Source organism: Vidua chalybeata, chromosome 2 (genome assembly GCF_026979565.1).
Source record: "Vidua chalybeata isolate OUT-0048 chromosome 2, bVidCha1 merged haplotype, whole genome shotgun sequence".
Taxonomy (NCBI): Eukaryota; Metazoa; Chordata; class Aves; order Passeriformes; family Viduidae; genus Vidua; species Vidua chalybeata.
Genome location: NC_071531.1, coordinates 70,992,672 through 71,010,362, shown reverse-complemented (window position 1 = coordinate 71,010,362; position 17,691 = coordinate 70,992,672). Strand labels below are relative to the sequence as shown.

At 39.3% G+C, this 17,691-nt stretch overlaps 1 protein-coding gene across 10 annotated transcripts in view; it reads right to left on the bottom strand.

The window, feature by feature from the left end:
* The window catches only part of STXBP5L (syntaxin binding protein 5L), a 181,692-nt gene extending 166,178 nt beyond the window's left edge, over window positions 1-15,514 (bottom strand). For 8 of the 10 annotated variants that reach the window (XM_053933542.1, XM_053933575.1, XM_053933551.1 and 5 more), the window contains exon 1: window positions 15,171-15,513. In XM_053933542.1, coding sequence (XP_053789517.1) covers window positions 15,171-15,359 — 189 coding nt within the window. In that variant the 5' untranslated portion in view covers window positions 15,360-15,513. Of the gene's footprint in view, window positions 1-15,170 lie in introns of all 10 variants that reach the window. The other 2 variants (XM_053933533.1, XM_053933571.1) reach the window with 1 other exon arrangement.
* Between the last annotated feature and the right edge of the window lie 2,177 nt (window positions 15,515-17,691).

Sequence of the window (17,691 nt, the reverse complement as noted above, 5' to 3'; positions counted from 1 at the left end):
CATAAGAACAAAAGTCAAAATAACAAGACATAAAAAAACCAAGACACATAAAAAATACACATAATAATCAATTGTAATTAAACTTGTGTGTGGGGCTGCTTACCTAAAAATGGGCGCAAAATGCTATTTTTTAGTATAATAATAATGGTTTCTGTTATTTAACAAAATAAAACCTTGAACTCTAGGACTGACTCTTTTTTTAGTAAGTGGTTGGGATTGGAGAGGAAGTACTTTGAACTGAATGAATTTTAACTTTTTAAGCTGTTTTCCTCTTCCTTGAAATTATCTAGTTCAAGAACTATGTCTGCTGAAGCATTCAGCAGACCCTATGGAACAACATCAAAAAAAGGGACTCCTTAATTGCAGACCTGTTGAGTAAAAGGCAGCTGATGATTCCACAGCTGTATCACTCAAACTCCTCCATTACAGCTGGAAACACTTGAACTGACATTCACAAGCAGTTTGGGAACAACCAAATGTATGTTTTTCAGCAAATAACCACTTCCTTAAAAGAGATCTTACTTGTCTCATATCTTAATTACTGCTGATAAGGGAAGTTGTTTAAAGAATGTCTAATTATTAGTTTCTAGGCTGAAAAAACCCAGAAGCATATGCTACTTCAGTAAGCTGTAGAAAAGTAACTCACTTTTTATGTTAGTGTAGGCATTTATCAAAGATCTCCATTCTGTTTCTGATTTGGTTTGCTTTGTGTTTTGGGTTTTTTAACTTTCTTATCTTCTTAAGTGTTAGGATTACTCAAATATAAAGTTTTTTGTTCTGATATCTAAGCTGGGACCAGACTTAGACACCCTAGAAATGGTTTTACCTCTCATGTCACAAAAATATCAGTAATCATAGATTGCAGTATTTTCTAGTGTGTTGAAAATGTAGCATTACTAATCTGCTATTATATTTGAAATTTCTGTATTCTGGTGAACAAACTTTCTTCCTTATCTGAAAAACCTTTATTTTCACCAATTATCCTTTTTTAATTATTGATTTTAGAAAGGCTTTCTATAATAAAGTTTGAACTCCTATCAGTTTCAGTCACAGTAAGCTTCTCTGATGTTTAGCCATGACTGGAGTTTTCAGTACTATTTTTAAGATCTCTAAGAATGCAAAGATAAATATTTTTGAAGACCTATTTGCATCCTCACCTACATATTTAGGATCTGCATTGTATTTTCAGTATTTCTGAAATCTAGAGTCAGACTTCCCACTTGGAAATTTTAATTTGGTCCTGTATTTGAGATAGAACTATGTTTTAAAAGAACAATGATGTACATCTTTTCAGGATCATAGCTCAGTACAATTTTTGAACTCTAGGACTGACTCAAAAGTGCTCTTTCTATTTTGCAGACATTTTCCAAATTTGAGTATTTAGACTAATTCAAATTGGGAGTTTTTTGTGACTGCAAAATTCTGCCATTTGTAAAATATTTTTTTTAAAATGATGAAATCCACTGAACATCCAAGTAAAATACACCTTTCAACTAAAATATTCATATTTATTAGGATTCCAAAAGAAAAAAAAAACATTTTGGAAGGAAAGCCAAGTTATACATTACAGAGGGCAGGAAAAGATGTCTCTATAACTGAGGGTTTGGCCCAAATTAGTGCAGTCTCAGAAATTATTCTGAAGATTAAACTTATTACGAAAGAACATGGAAAATCTTTAACACTCCAAACTCCCAGGTTCTTGTCCTCAGCTTTGGTCCAACAAAAGCTTTTTGGTCCCTTCTTTTTCAAAGGACTGTGAGAAAGATTGACATGAAAAGCCAGCACTTGGAGTAGACTTTTCAGCTGTGCTTTGATACAGCTCGAGTGAACCTGAGTGTGAGTAACAGTTCTAGGACTGTGCCTAGGCTTCCTTACTAATACAGATGAAAAAGAAGAGAAGGCCACAAAATTAACTTGATCCTAGGGTGACCAAAAAAAGTACATTCCTGTTTTATCTGAGTTGTGTCCAGTAGGAACAACACTGAACAAAACTATCAATGGTGCTCAGAAAAGCAAAACCAAGTAGTTGGGGTCAATAGCAGGCAAAAGCATAAGTATGGTTAAAAATCAGTCTGTGTTCAAAGAAATACAGAGGGGCCTAACTAGCCCAAATACCCCAAGAAAGAAGCTGCCAAGAAAATAAAAGGGAGAGAGAAAAACCAGACAGCAGATGGAGCCAGGACTGCTTTTCTCCACATTATCCAGCTTCCTTTTATGTCTCCTTTTTGGGCATGCTGTCTCTAGAGGCAGTCTGTGCTCCCTAGGACACACAGTTTCTGTGCAATATGCAAAGCAATTTTATTGAAACAGAACAGTTACAAATGCAGATACAATTTCAGCATAAATCTGTGTTCAGCTTAGTTATTTTCTCTTAAATTCTCTTTTAAATAATTTTAAGCAGTGAATTGCACCTAAATTAATATAGGAAATTGATTATTTGGGCTTGCTAGTAATCTGCCAATGAACATTTTACTATTCTGTACAGAACATAATGGTCTTTTTCAGTCTAAGATACCATGATATATTTCAATCTCTGAAAAAAAAAAAAACTGCACTAGTACTAATATGCAATATCCAGTACAATTGTTCACAGTATGCATAATGCAATTCTTCAGTATAAGTTTTCTTAACATTTACGCTGTGGTAGTTTATATCAGACTTCAAAGACACCTTTCTAATAAAAGTGATTATAACATTCTCTAAATAGCTCCAGAAAACACAGAACTAGACAAAATTTTAAACTAATAAAGTTTATAGCCAAAAATCTTTCTGAAAATTTGCATAAACTTAAAATTTGTAACTTTTCTACTAATATTTTATAGATACCCTGTTCCATTTAACATCTGACAGCAAAAGTGATTTACTTAGGTAAATAATTTTTGAGAATATGTACATTTGCTAAAATTTAACTATGTAATCTAAACCTGTGGCTCAGTATGTAGAGTCTGCTTCCAAATTGTCACCAACATGCAGAAATGTCATTGAGGAATAATTGATTGGTTTTCAGAACAGAGGATGAAGTGTTGACTGAAACCTCTCCAGCCTCTTGCTCAGCTATGTCAGAAATTAAAAAATGTCAATGATTACAGCATTTTCACCACTTCAATACTATTTTTAGTATTGTGGTGTTCCAAGACTGTAGTGATAAAAATGAGTGCTTATACAAATGAGCTGCCATGTATTATATCACTACAAGACCATGACATCTCTCATTTATGGATCTCTGTATCTGTAATCTCTGATTGGTAAGACTGATCCCTTCTCATGAAAAATGGAAAGAGGACAAGATATCAGCAGGCTTCCAAGCAAAGTAAACAACACAGGAGAGATAAATTTTTTATTAGTTAAATTTTCATTTTTTGAAGTAATGCTTTTTGTAAAAATCACAGCTTAGCTACAATTTTCAAACCCAAGTTATTGATTCCATCCAGCTCTCAACCTCTAATAGGAACCAGGGCTTCTGAGCATATTCACAGAATATTCTCAAAAACTACCTTTTTTTTTTTTTTTCCTTAGATAAAGATACCTACAGATAGTTCTTTTCCTTGGTGTAAAGCTAGAAACAGTCATCTCGAAAAAGCCATTTACAAAAGGGACTCTGGACCTGTAGACTGGGAAAGCTGATTGCTGTCCCTGACAAGATGATAAAATAAAAACTAACAGAGCACACAGATAAAGATTGTTGCAGAAGTCAGCAGAGTTTCTTCAATGTGAAATCATGTCTGACTAGTTCCCTCTAATTCTATGAGGCTGTCAGCATGCAAGTAAATAAAGGGAATATGAATATACATAAGTTTTCCAAAAGCCTTCCAATAATATTCCACTGCAATGTTATTAGAGAAACAGAAGTGTCATGGGACTGAAGAAATTTCTTTGTGGACTGAAGGCTGGTTAGATCACAGAAAACAAAGGACAGTTTTATGGAGTTCTTACCATGAAGAAAATTCATGAGTTCTCCATGCTTGGATCACTTCTATTCATTGTCTTTAATGACCTATAAAAGGTAATGAACCCTGAAGTCTCCGAGATCATAGCTAATAGTAAGCTCCTTTGGAGAGTGAAATTCAGTACTACCAGTGACCAGCGCCTGAAAGACTTCATTAGAGTGACTTAACTGGGCAAGAAGTTGATAAATGAGCTTCAGTGTGGATAGATGTAAGATATCTAGAAGAAAAAACAAAATCTTACCTAGATCTGCACAATGCTGAAATTGGAACTAGCATTTACAAGTCAGCTAAGTAATTTTTGGGCATGGTTGTCATTCTTCTGAAATATTTGGCTTACTGTTCAACAGCAACCCCAAAAAGCCCAGTAATATTGGAGATCGTGAGGAAGAGCTTAAGGAGTAACACAGAGGGCATCATTCTGCTGCTAGAGAAAACCTCTGTGAGCCCATTGCTTGAGACCTGTTTGTGGGGGGATATGACTAAGACTTTCATAAACTAGTGAGTGGGTAAGCTAAACATATTTGGCAAAGCCATGGAGGCATTCAAAAGAAATTAAAGATTAATTTAAAATGGGGGAAAAATGGGACAAATTCATTGACATGATTGATAAATGGATTTTAAAAGGACCAGCTAAAGATACTCCCTCTGACATATCAAATGCAGTGATGGTGAATGATGGGAGATTGGAAAGGGAATGGACTACAAAAAGTGATGTAACTTATTACCCTCCCTAAGTGACAATTCTGATGCCACTGTCAGAGACTGACTGCTGGGAGATATGGACCATGGGTTTGTCTCAGCAGGCCATTTCTTATGAGCTTATTATCCTCGCCAGTAGCAGTGAAACAGAGGGGAAGAAAATGGAGATCAGTATTGGTGGAGAAAAATACAGTAAAGAAAAACATGGAAAATGCAGGCACAAAAGAGAAGTGTTACTGAAATAGGAATATTGGGGCAGGAAGAAAATATATGTTTAAGAAACAAGCAGATTTTCATAATATTCCCCTACAAAAACTTCTGGCATAGAAGAATAATACTTTTAGTAATAGGCAAATTTGTTTTGTTGTTTTATTTTTCTAGTATGGAACTTACTTTGTTATAAAATGTCACTTAATTAGCTATGGTAGAATTTTGAGAAAGTAGCTGTCCTGGACATAAAGCAGACTTCAAATACAGCCTGACTTTTAAAAGTTTAGTTTCACAACTATTACACACTGATAATTATATGAAAAATAAGAGAGATTTAAGATTATTTGAAATTAACTGACTTAAATATTATACATGTTTTGTACAATAAATGTATGATTTTTTTCTGTAACAAAGATTTCTGTAGATACTTCAGAGATGTATTTTTCCACTGTCACTTTCAGTTCTGCAAGCTAGATGTTAGACTATTAAATAAAGATGGTCCTATTTAGATGTGATTCATATAGATACAAACAGCCAAGCTAAGCAAATCACAGGGGAAAAATAAGACCTTCTGAATTTCAAAAAGCATTCTCCTCATGCTTGTCCTTTGAAATACACTGTAGTGTATCAAAAATACAAAATTAATATAATTTACACAGGAAAATCCACAAATAAATAAAATAACATTGATCCATAAGCTTCATTATCCCCAGCCCAGGTGAGGTTGGAACTCTGCAGAATGTCTGGTCCAACCCCTCCTGCCCAAAGCTAAAGGGGCTGAATTTTAGTATCACTTTCTGGATCTATTTAAACCAGTGTAGCTGTGGCCAAGCAACTGCTTGGCAACTACACCATCCTGCGACATCCACCACAGCACTGAGTTACAGCATAATAACTTACAGGGTAATACATGAATATAACCATCCCAAGAGAGGCATTATACCCTCCGGAGAAATCCCAACTCCAAGGGAGAACGATGTATGCAAAATTCTTTCACGTCTTCCCTTCCTATTCTTTCGAAAAGAACTCTCCCAAGTCCAAAAACAAACAATCAAACAAACAAGCAAACAAACAAACAAAAACCCAGGCAAATATACAAAAAGGGAAGAAAAAATGAGACCACAATGAAGGAATTGCACCCACTGTACAGTAAATATGGTATCATGTACTTCCCACTATTGCCATGTAAACTAGCAAGGAGAAATAGGGCATCAGCATATGGAGAAATGTCTTGATCATTCATAAAACTGTATCTACCCTTGTCTTCAATGTAGAATTTTTTTTAAAAACCCAACCCTAAACTACTGTTTGCAAAGTTCATTTTGGCCTACCTACTTAAGCAAGACTTCAGTCCCCCAAATGGAAAATCTTTATATATAATTCAAATAGCAGTTCCATTGATTTTATCATTGCATCATTTAACTGTACTACTCTAGAACTTGAAACAGGCTGGTTCAGAATATCATCTGTCTGATGGAGATCTGCTTCAGGGGCATGTACAAGAATTATAAAATCATTCAGCTTATCTGATAGCCCTGAAAGGAAAATATTTTTGTCTTCACTATGACTGTGGATACAGAGAATAAGATAATTTCGTACTTTAATGAGAAATTAAACAAAAGGAAAACTGTTCTTATTAAGTTTATATGAGACCAACATAAAAATAACACTAATTAATTTTGCATTACTTCCCATTTTTGGATTTTCTGAAACTTCACTACTTTAGACTAATTATGTTCTGTTATGGCTGATTGTAGTTTCTGCTCTGAAACAAATGCTTCGGTTGCTGCTTTCAAAATATTTTTGTTTTTAAAAAAAGGCAGCCATAGTGGGGGAATTGAAAAAATGTTACTGCTGTGATAAAGTTCTTGAAGGGTGGGGGGTTGGTCTGGGCAATGGCAGGGGAGGAAGCTAGAGAAACAGAGTGTGAAAACCACTCTGATACAAAGATAATCTGTATTATTGGTTTATTCCTGTGAAAATCTTTTTTGCAATGTAACTTTGCATTCTTGTATACAAATGCTATTACCAGATTTCATTACTAGCATTTACAACATTGTTTACTATTTAATATTAATTCATAATTAATCTTATCCTACCTTCTTTCTGTATACATGCTGTATGCAATTTGAAGATTTTTTTTTCTGATGTTGAATTGAGAACTTAATCTGAAAACAACAGCCAGCATCTCACCTCACACAGGGTGAAGGTATATTCCAAATTAAATGCAGGTATTTTCTGGCAAGTTTTTACCCTCTCACATCAGTGAAATCCAGCAGATCCTGCACATCACTGTCCCCCTCTGCATTGCCTATGAAGCTAGCAAGGACACAGCTCAGACAGAAATGAAGACAGCACAGCCAAGGATCGTAAGAACCAGGTCTCTGTTTACATAACCACAGGCCACTTTTCCTGCCCTTGCCTCATTCAGGTAGCATTTCAAAATATATGCAGGGACAAACAATAAAGCAGGGATCTGTGGACTCAGTAAAATTAAGTTTTATCCACAGATACATGGAATGTATCTGTAATACAAGTGATGATGGACAGCTGTAACTGAGAGCACATCTCCACCCTGAAGGGATACAATAGATGGAATAGGATGAACAAAGCACAGATGAATATTCATTAATTTATTATTATTTACTATTTTTGTGATGTCCAGTGGATAACACAGAGACCTTCTTACAAGAACTGTGGCAAATAACATAAACAGAATAGCATTCATCCTCCTCACATGTTGTATACTGTTTAAAACAAATGTGAGGGAGGACAGGAACAAAATATAAGCAGACACTTCAAGAAAATAAAAACATGCAATAAAAACTAGATTGCTTCACATATAGAAATAACTGGATACTAGCTGAATAAGGGATTTAACTTCTGAGTGTGTGACCTCACAGTATTCTTACATAACAGACTTTTAAATGAATTAGAAGCAATTATTTTTAATTTGTTGGATTCAAATTCTGCAAAAAAGACATGCTACCACACACACATGCATCTACTTATGCACACCACAGAATTCAGTAAGGCTCCTTCTGAGTCCATGCATTCACCAACTCAAAGCCTTGAATACCGAGGTTGGGTTTTTTCAGTATGATATACAACTTAACTTCAAAGGAACCATAAAGAGTGCACCTCCTCAGACTTTGACCCTAGCTACAGGTGACAGATTGTCTCTAGTACTTTTTATTATTCATAGTCTTTGCTGGTGATCTGTTAGGAATGGACACAGCACTGCACAAAGATAACATCTTATTACATTTGAGCGTACTTGCCAGCCATCTGTACCTAATAATATTGCTTTCTCTCCTCTCCACAGATGCACATTACTTATATTTCTAATCTAACAGTCCTCTAATTTTCCCCATAATGATTCTAACACACATTGGGACAAATTAATATACCCCACAAGCTTCTTTGATAAGCACCTTTTCTTAGAATAGCCAACAGATGACTATACTCATGTAGTTCAGGAAGGTGTATTCGTTCACTCTCTACTGCTTCCCTTTCACTATAAAGTGAATATACTAACTTTTCACAGTATTTTCACAGAGACTTCAGAAAGTGTTTTGGGCATAAATCATACAGCAGGGAGTATCAGATGTCTCAGAATAGGAATCAGATATGAGTGGATATTCATCTAAACAAAGTGAGAATGGGATCTGTCTTGGATTTAGTCCAGTTCCACTGAGGACAGCTGCATGTTTTACACAGAATATGCATTTCTATCTGGAAAAAAAAATATTTTTCTTTTTAGCCAAGAACCTCTAAGTAATTTCTTGGTAATTTTTTTATTTTTAATTAAGTGTAAGTATTTTTCTTCCAGAAGTAAGCTGGGGGCAAAGTTGCTCACGCAACCACCTTTTTATGTGACAGCTCCTCAATCAGAACACTGTGAGCCAACCAGTCTGAATTTCCTCCATCCCTCCTACAAGAGATTAAAAATTGCTTTTCCCACTGCAATAGTGAGAAAAAAAATCTCATTAACTACCTGGTGACCCACAGGTGAGGAATAATGGAGCCCACTAGAGCTGGAGTTGTTCAGCCTGGAGCAGAGCAAACTCCAGGGACACCTTATAGCATCTTCCAGACCTAAAGCGGGCTAAAATAAAGCTGTGGAAGGACTTTTTACTAGGGCATGTAGTGATAGGACAAAGGGCAACGGCTTCAAACTAAAAGAGAGCCGATTCAGATTAGATATCGGGGAAAAAACTCTTTACTGTGAGGGGGGTGAGGCACTGGCCCAGGTTGCCTGGAGAAACTTTTGATGCCCCATTCTTAAAAGTGCTCAAGGACAGGCTGGATGACACTTTGAGCAGCCTGTTCTAGTGGAAAGTGTCTGTGCCCACGGCACTGGGGTTGGGACTAGAAGATCTTCCAACATCTATGATCCCATGGATTAAGAGAAAAACCCCAAAAAACTCCCAAACCAACAACCAAAAAAAAACCCCACTTGAAATGGGACACAAAATTAGAGCAAATATCTTAACCTTTAGGTTTCCCTTTGTGAAATCAAAGAGTTGAACTCAGTGATCCTCAGGGATTCCTTGCAACTTGGATAATTCCATGATTCTTATATTGTTAAAAATGCAAGGTCAACCATAAAAAGCAGAACAATTTTAAAAATACATGAAATAAGTTAATCTTTGCAGTATGAATTTGTTCTCCTCTTGTAGGGATTAATTACATTATCTTCTTCTGCCATAGTACAGTGGAGCCAGAAATCCATCTGTAGTCATTTGAGACAGAAAGGAAATTCAGAGTCATTCTGGCTAAGGTGGGCATATAAACAGAACAACTAACCTAAAGATCACTCTGCAACTGTGCAGAATATGTGCAACAGAATGTGAAAACAATGGGAGGCCCAATGGGAAGACATGGGATAAGTTAAATATGCTAAAAGAAAAACAGATGCAAAGCAGGTCAAGATGGAAACTCAAAACAGTGGACCCTGGACATTTTAGATTTTCTGTGGCATCTATACTGCAGGGATAATATAATTTCCATCTCACAGAAATATTATGAAGGTCAATTCATTAATGTTTATAAAGCTTTCAGAACTACAGTGGTGAGCACTTCTGTTGGAAAAGTCCATGGGGGAACTTAATATTCAGGCATGCTCTGAGTTTTAAGTATGCAAAGAAATATTGAAGTACTTTCCTATGAGCAAACACTATTTGTTCTGCTAAATTAAACCTATAGAAGAATTATGGGATCATATAATTAAAAGTTGTCTGTGCAAACAAAGTTATTTAAGAAATGTGGAACTTTGTGAGTGCTTTATTCAGCAACCTTAAAGGTCTGGAAATAATTTTGAAGATGTAATTGCATGTGTTGGCCATGAAGGATGTGCATTACTCAATTTAGGTTTACCAATGCAAAAAGACCAATATTTGCACAAAAAAAAACCCAAACAAGTGAATCCAATTATACTACTACAGGTACCTTAAAATCTTCAATTTTTTTTCAAAAGAAGCTTTTAATGTGCTATGCTCTTTCCCATGAATAAGTCCTATTTCTAATTAATATAAACACTTAAAAAAGAAGAATACATTACGCTCATCACAAATTTAATGAAATTACTATAATCTAATTTAGAAGTGTCATTTATGACTCTGCAGTTTTAAAGAGAATAGGGTTCTGCACCTAGCTTTAGATCCAAACTCTGGTATATAGGAAAAAAAATCCCTCCCAGCATTATCTTATTTACCACTTAAGTATTAAATGAACTCTGAGAACTTACAAGTAAGAGCTCATACTAATTTTAAAATGGGTTTTCACTGCAATGTAGCACTTTTATTTTTTGTTCCCTGTATGACCTTAGCAAGGAAACAAGACAGATTAACCAAACAGCTCAAACTGACTAAAACACTGTGGATAGCTTATAACAAGGATTTTTCTGGTTTTAATTCTTCATAACCAAAAATGTGCTCCTGCAGTATTGTGCTTAAATTGCCATTCCAAAATCTGTTATCACTGAACTATAGTGTCATGTTGTATTTGCAGTTAAAATACCTACTTGGCTGTTGTCAGAAGGATTAAATGTTTGTCTTCATAGGTTGACAAAATAAAGTATTACCATCTATAAACTCTGGGAATTAAAATTTAAGACCGCCTGATAGGAAATCCAGATAATTAAGGTATTTAATTTGGCAATGATTGACTGTATCTCAGAGGCCTATTGTTGCCAAACATAAGCAGGATTAGGAAGGCACAATTGCAATTGGCCATGGGATTCCATATCAGTTTTAAGAAAAGCCTAAAACTGTTCTGGCCTCCAAGGGTTTTGCATAAAGACTGGGTAATGAACATACTGAACCTATGACTATACCATCAGTATAAACAATACAGCAAGAGTTAAAGGACATTTATTGTGTTGCAAGACTACCCAGTAATAACACTGAATACAAGTTTGGGAAAGAACAGAAATCTCATGCTTTGGGGTTTAAAGGCAGTCCATCACCATTTGGGAAGCAACTATTTGAGAAGATTAAATTGCCAGTTCTTGGACCTTTTCATGGGTATTCAGTTGTTGTCCACAGCAAAAGAAAACCTGTTAGAGTAGATCAATTGTATACCTGATAAAGTACAACTGTTACTGTGCTCTTAACTGAGGTCTTGATTTCAAAGTTATTGACCTCATGCTCTACAAATTCAATTCAACTCTATGATTGTTCTCCAAGAAAATCCTGAGCAGTTCTACATGGGAGACTTGTTTTCATGAGGAACAAGAACTTCACATACCAAAAAAAGGTACATCTTCATTCTTGTCATCCCCTAATAAGCAACCTTCTCTAAAAGTAATAAAATCACTGTTTTCTCCTTTTATGTTTCCTCTGCTCAAAATTCTACTTAAATGATTTAAAACATCCTAACGGCAAGCTTTTCACTTCTTTTATTAAGAGCAGATCTTTCCTCAGTGCCATATTTTAGTTTCTGGACAAACACAGGTGAGCCTAAAAATGCTTGCCAGAGGAAAAAAACAATGCATATACAGAGGGAAAACACAAAGAAGCAAACCCAAGGAAATTAGGTCTATTCCAATTAAAATTAACATAGACTTTAGTAGCTTATTCTACTGGATCATACCTAGTTTTAGGATGATGCTGCAATCTCACACATTCAATTCAACTAATGTGAACTACAATCAATATTTTCATGATTTCCACTTGGATACTCAAATCCCAAAAGCAGCCCCTAGATGCAGCTGAAATTGCATCTCAGCTTTCTGCTGTCACAAAATAGGTAAGACAATATTTCACATTGCTTGAGTACTTTGAAAATGGTGCCACTGATTCATTATTACAACTATCAACATATAAATATATCATGCTTAAAACAGGATGTAGCTATTTCACATGTAATAGTTTCAAGAATGTTTCATTCTTTCAATACAGAAGATCACATTAATGATTTAAATATAAATGCCAAAAGTAACTCACTGAGAGCATCTTGGTGTAAAATATTCAGTTTACTTCTGTTAAACTCTAATCTGTATCTCAAAAAGACACTGTGGTCATAAGCAATTTAAAAATGCCACAAAATGGAGAGCTGGCTTTCAGGTGTGTTAACAAATGAAATCAGGTTACCCTTCAATACAGTTTTCTCCTAGAGGATTGGATCTGCATTTTCAGTCAAGCAAACCTCCCACAAACTTCAGAAACGCAACTTATTTACATAAAAAACTGCAGGGAAAGGCCCTTTAATTCTTAAGTATGAGTCAGCTTTTATGTTTCACTTCTAAATGAGGATTTTTATAATCAGAAAAGAAAGGAAAACCAGTATGAGGTGCTACTTAGGCTGTTAGCCCAGATGCTTCGACCCTGCAGATAACAAACCAAAACTGCCATTAGCTCTACCCAATTCTGCGTGCAGCAGGATTGCAGATCCTTAAATATGCAGCCCATATAACTTATGTAACTGAACATGCAAATACCCACTTGAAATACCACAAGTGCCACACAACAAAAGCTCGGCAAGGATGGAATTTGGGTTATGTGTGTGTGGTGTACTTCCAATGCGATGCAGACTGACCGAGGTACAAATTGTGGCTGGGCTCTGGCCCCTGGGGCAGGCAGGGGGAAGCTGTGCCTGCGTCAGGCCCCACTGCCCCGGTTCCCGTGCAACAGCGCAGGGCCCGCACAGCTCCTGGGGCTTCCTCCAAACGCGCTCCCGGTGCTCCTCAAGTGCAGCAGAGCTGCTCAAGTGGAGCCCATGGAATAAACACTGTGGAGTGTCAGGAGCACATGATCACCCAGTGTTTTGGAAGTTTGCTTTCGGCACACCTTTGTATCTTGGAAAAAGGAAGGCAGTATTTTGTGTACCACAGAGCTCTGCAGTGACATGCATTCATAAGCAAGTGCTGCTGCAAGCAACCCAGAGGTTTCCTACACAAATATTTACTTTGTTGAGAACATTTTAACCTGAGAGCTATGACGGGCAAATATTAGCTACTGAAATCTTCTTCAAATGACATATTCCTTTACACATATTCCAAGTAGATCTATCAGGACATAACACTAACACTCTTCAAGTAATATCAAAGCAAACAAGAGAAATAATGGAGATTAGGGGAAAAATTGCATTTCATCTTATGTTGCTTCTTTTCAGAAATATGCCATACAAAATAAGAATATATCTCACTAAATACAGATCTTTGTCCTTATCACAAGACTTAAACAAAAAGAAAAAAAAAAAAAAAAAACAACATGTTGAGTTTTAGCCTTACCTAGAAATCTCTGAATGTCAGACCGTCTAATGATATTTTAATGTACCTTGATTATTTGTGTTATCTTTTTACTGACATGACAAAAATGGGATATCACTGTACTAAATACCTGGAATTTCACAAAATGCTAAATTTCTGTGTACCTAAGCAAAAGTAGTCAAATCCAAGCCTGGGAAGCAGGCATGATTCTAATGCACTCATCACTGACACTCTTAAACTACAGAATCATTTGTGTCAAAAGGCTGGAACCTGTTGTGGTTCAGGATGACAAAGAACTATAAGAAAAAAAGAATTAGTATTTTGTAGAACCTATCTAAAGGTCTCTGAGTCTTTAAGCCATAGGGGCTCATTCTTCTCCCCTTGAACTCTGCAAGAGTTTTGACACCAGCTGTAGCTGCAAGCCAAACAGAATTAGAAACATGGTATCTGAGATCAGGGAAGCTGTGTGTTTAACAAATACCAGATCTGCACACAAAATGTCTCACAGGCTTGTCTTGGTTGTTTATATTTCTTTCTTCTTTCCAAAACACAAAAAGAAATAATGATGTGCTAGAGTTGACTGTCATCTAAATTTTAGATCAATTTGTATCTGATTAATAAAAGCAAAGTATACTAAATAGGTGGAGTCCATTTACTCCTAGTAAAGCAAATTGCACTAATTAGAAATTCTGGTTTTGAAGCTTCTAATCAAAACAAATAAGCAAATAAAATTTCTAGTAAAGCCACCAGAATTCACATAAAACTGACAGGTAATAGCAGAATACCATAATCTCCCTTCATATTTTGTCTTCATTACGAAAGTATGATTTTCATATTCCAGAGCTGATCAGAAGTACCAAATAGTTTGTTCTGTTTTACAGGTGCAACTATTTAAAACCACAACTAAAAGCTTTGTTGCAGAAAACAGATACAAACCAAAATACATACAAGGATATCTTATGCTTTCTACTCATAGAAAATTCCCACTTAAGGAAGTGATCAACACATAAAACCAGAACAGATTTGGCAACTTTTGGTATTTCTGCTGTCCCACTAAGTTTGCTATCAAGCAACCAGAATCCTCAGTACTAATGGTAAACAGCCACCCTGAATCTACATCCAGCTCCTCACAAATAATTGAAGTCCCGGGTTCAGTAGTCACCGCACTGTCTTCTATTTCTAGCTTGTGCCTTTTCCTTAAAATAGAGAAGGAAAGGCAGGGAAGATGAGAATAGTGAGGAGGGGAAGTAGATACAATCGTCAATTTCTAATGACTTGTAAATGCTCATCAGTACTAACACCAATTGATTTGCTTTCCTGTCCACAATCCTGTCAGCCGTCCGGGGTCCAAGTGTGAACTTGGAATTCAGCCCTGAGTGCTGAAATCAAGATTTCTACAAACTTACTGACCACCTCAACTCTGCAGCAGGAAGAAAAAAGCAGCCACTGGATCTCTGTCTTTTCATTCCAAAGTCCTTATACAACCACTGCAGTTCTCAAGTAAAACGCTTATTGGTATCATATTACTACCCCCTCGCCACAACCCCCCAACCCAGAGTAGCTTTTATTATTTCCGTAGAAAATAAAAATACAGCCTTTACCTTACAGATCTGAAAATAATCTGAAGTGAGTGTCTCCTGGATCTCCTCTCTGGGTGTCCCTGCAGCTCCCGCAGTCCCTCCTGGGTGCACGGAGCCACCAGCCCCACTTCCACTGCCACCGCCACTGCTTCCAACGGGGGATGCGGCAGTTAAACCATCCAAAACTTTGCGAAAATTAAATTTCTTCATTTTGGAAAAATCTTTAGGAAGATTTGGGGGGGGAGAAAGGATGTGTCGTAACACATTCAGCTACATGTAGCGACCGAGAAAGTCTTTAATGGTCCTCTGAGTGAGGCAGCACTTTAAGTCTCTTGCACCAAACAGAATGTCAATATTAGGTATAATTGATTGAAAAATACAAAGGCTTCATTTTGTCAGACGCAAAAGCTACCTGGAATGGTCCTTTCCAAAAATAAATAAATAAATAAATAAATAAATAAATAAATAAATAAATAATCCACAAGCGGCAGGACTAAGATTTACGTTCAAACAAGGAACAATGGAACAACCGCCATCGGGTTCGCAAAATCCACATTTAGCAGTGGTCAAAACAGAAAAGTAAATAAAAAATTCAAGCCGGCATCCAAAACAGCGGGATCCATCCCTCTACCTGATCTGCCTAAGATCTGCCTTCGACACTTGATTATTTCAGCAAAACTACCAAAACGCGTCTACATTCAATTTCCCCTTCCCCTCAAAAGCCCTTTGAGCCAGGGGTATCTCTGCCCCCGGGGTTTCCGCGGAGCGGATTCCCCGTTCCTAGCCGCTGGTGCGACTCCTGTTTCTGGTTCCCTGCCCAGCCAAGCAAATACCGGCGGCCGCTGCCGCACTCGGTGCTCCTCTCTCTCCCCTCGGGCTCCACGGCGGGGTGCGAGATGCCAGATGCGAGCCCCCTCGCTCTCCTCGCCGCCCCGGCCGCCGCTCCGCGAGGAGCGACGGCAGCGAGCGACCCCCTAGGCCAGTCCGGCCGTCCCGGGCTGACCACCCGTCCCGTCCCGGCGCTGACGGACCCCCGCCCGTCCCGATCACCGAGCCTGTGCCGCTGCCGTGCTCTCCCCTAGGAACCGCTCCCGGCGGGACCGGGCTCCCTCCGGCGCCGGGGAGACGCGGGGCAGGGAGGGGCGGGTGAGGAACGGAGCGGGGCAGGTGAGCGGGCAGCGGAGGGCGGCGGTGGCGGCTCTTGCTCGCCCGGCACGCTCGCAGCCGTTCTCCGAGGTACTGAAAGCTCCGCCGGCGTCAGCCGCAGCTCCTCCTCCCGCCCTTCCTCCTCCTCCTCTCTCTCCCTGCCTCCCGCCCCCGTCCGCCAGGCCCCGCCTGCCGCACCAGCGCGCAGCCGGCGCCGGGACCCCGCCCCCCGCTCCCGGCTGGGCTGTGGGCGGGGGGGAAGGCGGGGAAACGTTAGTGATTGACAGGCACGCGCGGGTTCCTAATCCGTACTGCGGGCAAGCCGCGGGGACGTGACTGGCGGACAGGAGAGAAGGGGCGGTGACTGCGCGCAGCGTCTCGGCGGGCGGGCGGCTCCAGATGGGGAACAAGCGATGTCTGAGGGCCCCTGCGATCCGCAGCCTCTGATTGGAGAGCTGCGACGATGGGCACCCGCTCCCACCAATAAGAGTGCAGCTCCGCGACGCCCCGCCCCCAGCCCGGCGAGGTGGGGGTGGCCAGGGGAGCCCCCGCCCCACTGCGGCGAGAGCGGCAGCGGCCGCGGAGGTGCTGAGGGGGAGCCGAGCCGGGGCAGCGGGGCTGGCGGGGAACAGGGTTTATGGCGGTGGGGCAGACTGAGAGTTGGTGTCGCAGCCTCAGCTGCGTGCGGGAGGTCGAACAGACCCAAAATTCGGCATAAAGTTGTGTCAGGGGAGACTTGGGTTGGATATTAGAAAAAGGTTCTTTCACCCAGAGAGTGGTTGGGCACTGGAACAGGCTCCCCAGGGAAGTGGACACAGCACCAAGCTTGACAGAGTTCAAGAAGTGTTTGGACAATGCTCTCAGGCCCATGGTGTGGCTCTTGGGGATGGTGCTGTGCAGGGCAGGAGATGGACTCAGTGATCCTTGTGGGTCGCTTCCAGCCCAAGATATTCTGTGATTCTGTGTAAATGTCACGGGAGGTGACGGTCTTGGCGGTGGCAGGGAGCGGTCCTGAGTGAGGAGCCTGCATTTCTCGCCGTGGCTCGGAGGGGTCTGTGCGGGTCGGTGCTCAGCCCGCGCTCTGCCATTGCTTCGTCGGGAGAAAATCCTTTTTTCCTTCCCAGGAGAAATACAAAGGACCCAGGGCTGCCCTTCCCGAGGCTCGCTCCGAAGCCGTACAAATTGCTTGGGACAGCTCTGTGGCCTCCGAAGCGCGATCCGGCACAGGAGGTGTTACACTGCACACAAGCCTCTATAAAAAGGTTATTCAGGTCAGGAACAAATGAGGCAGCGATTAAAAGTGACTCATGGCACGGCGCTGTCAAAGTGGTTGGAAGCCGAGAACTGAATAAAATGGTGTAAGGAATAAGCACATAACACCTCTCCTGTATAGGAA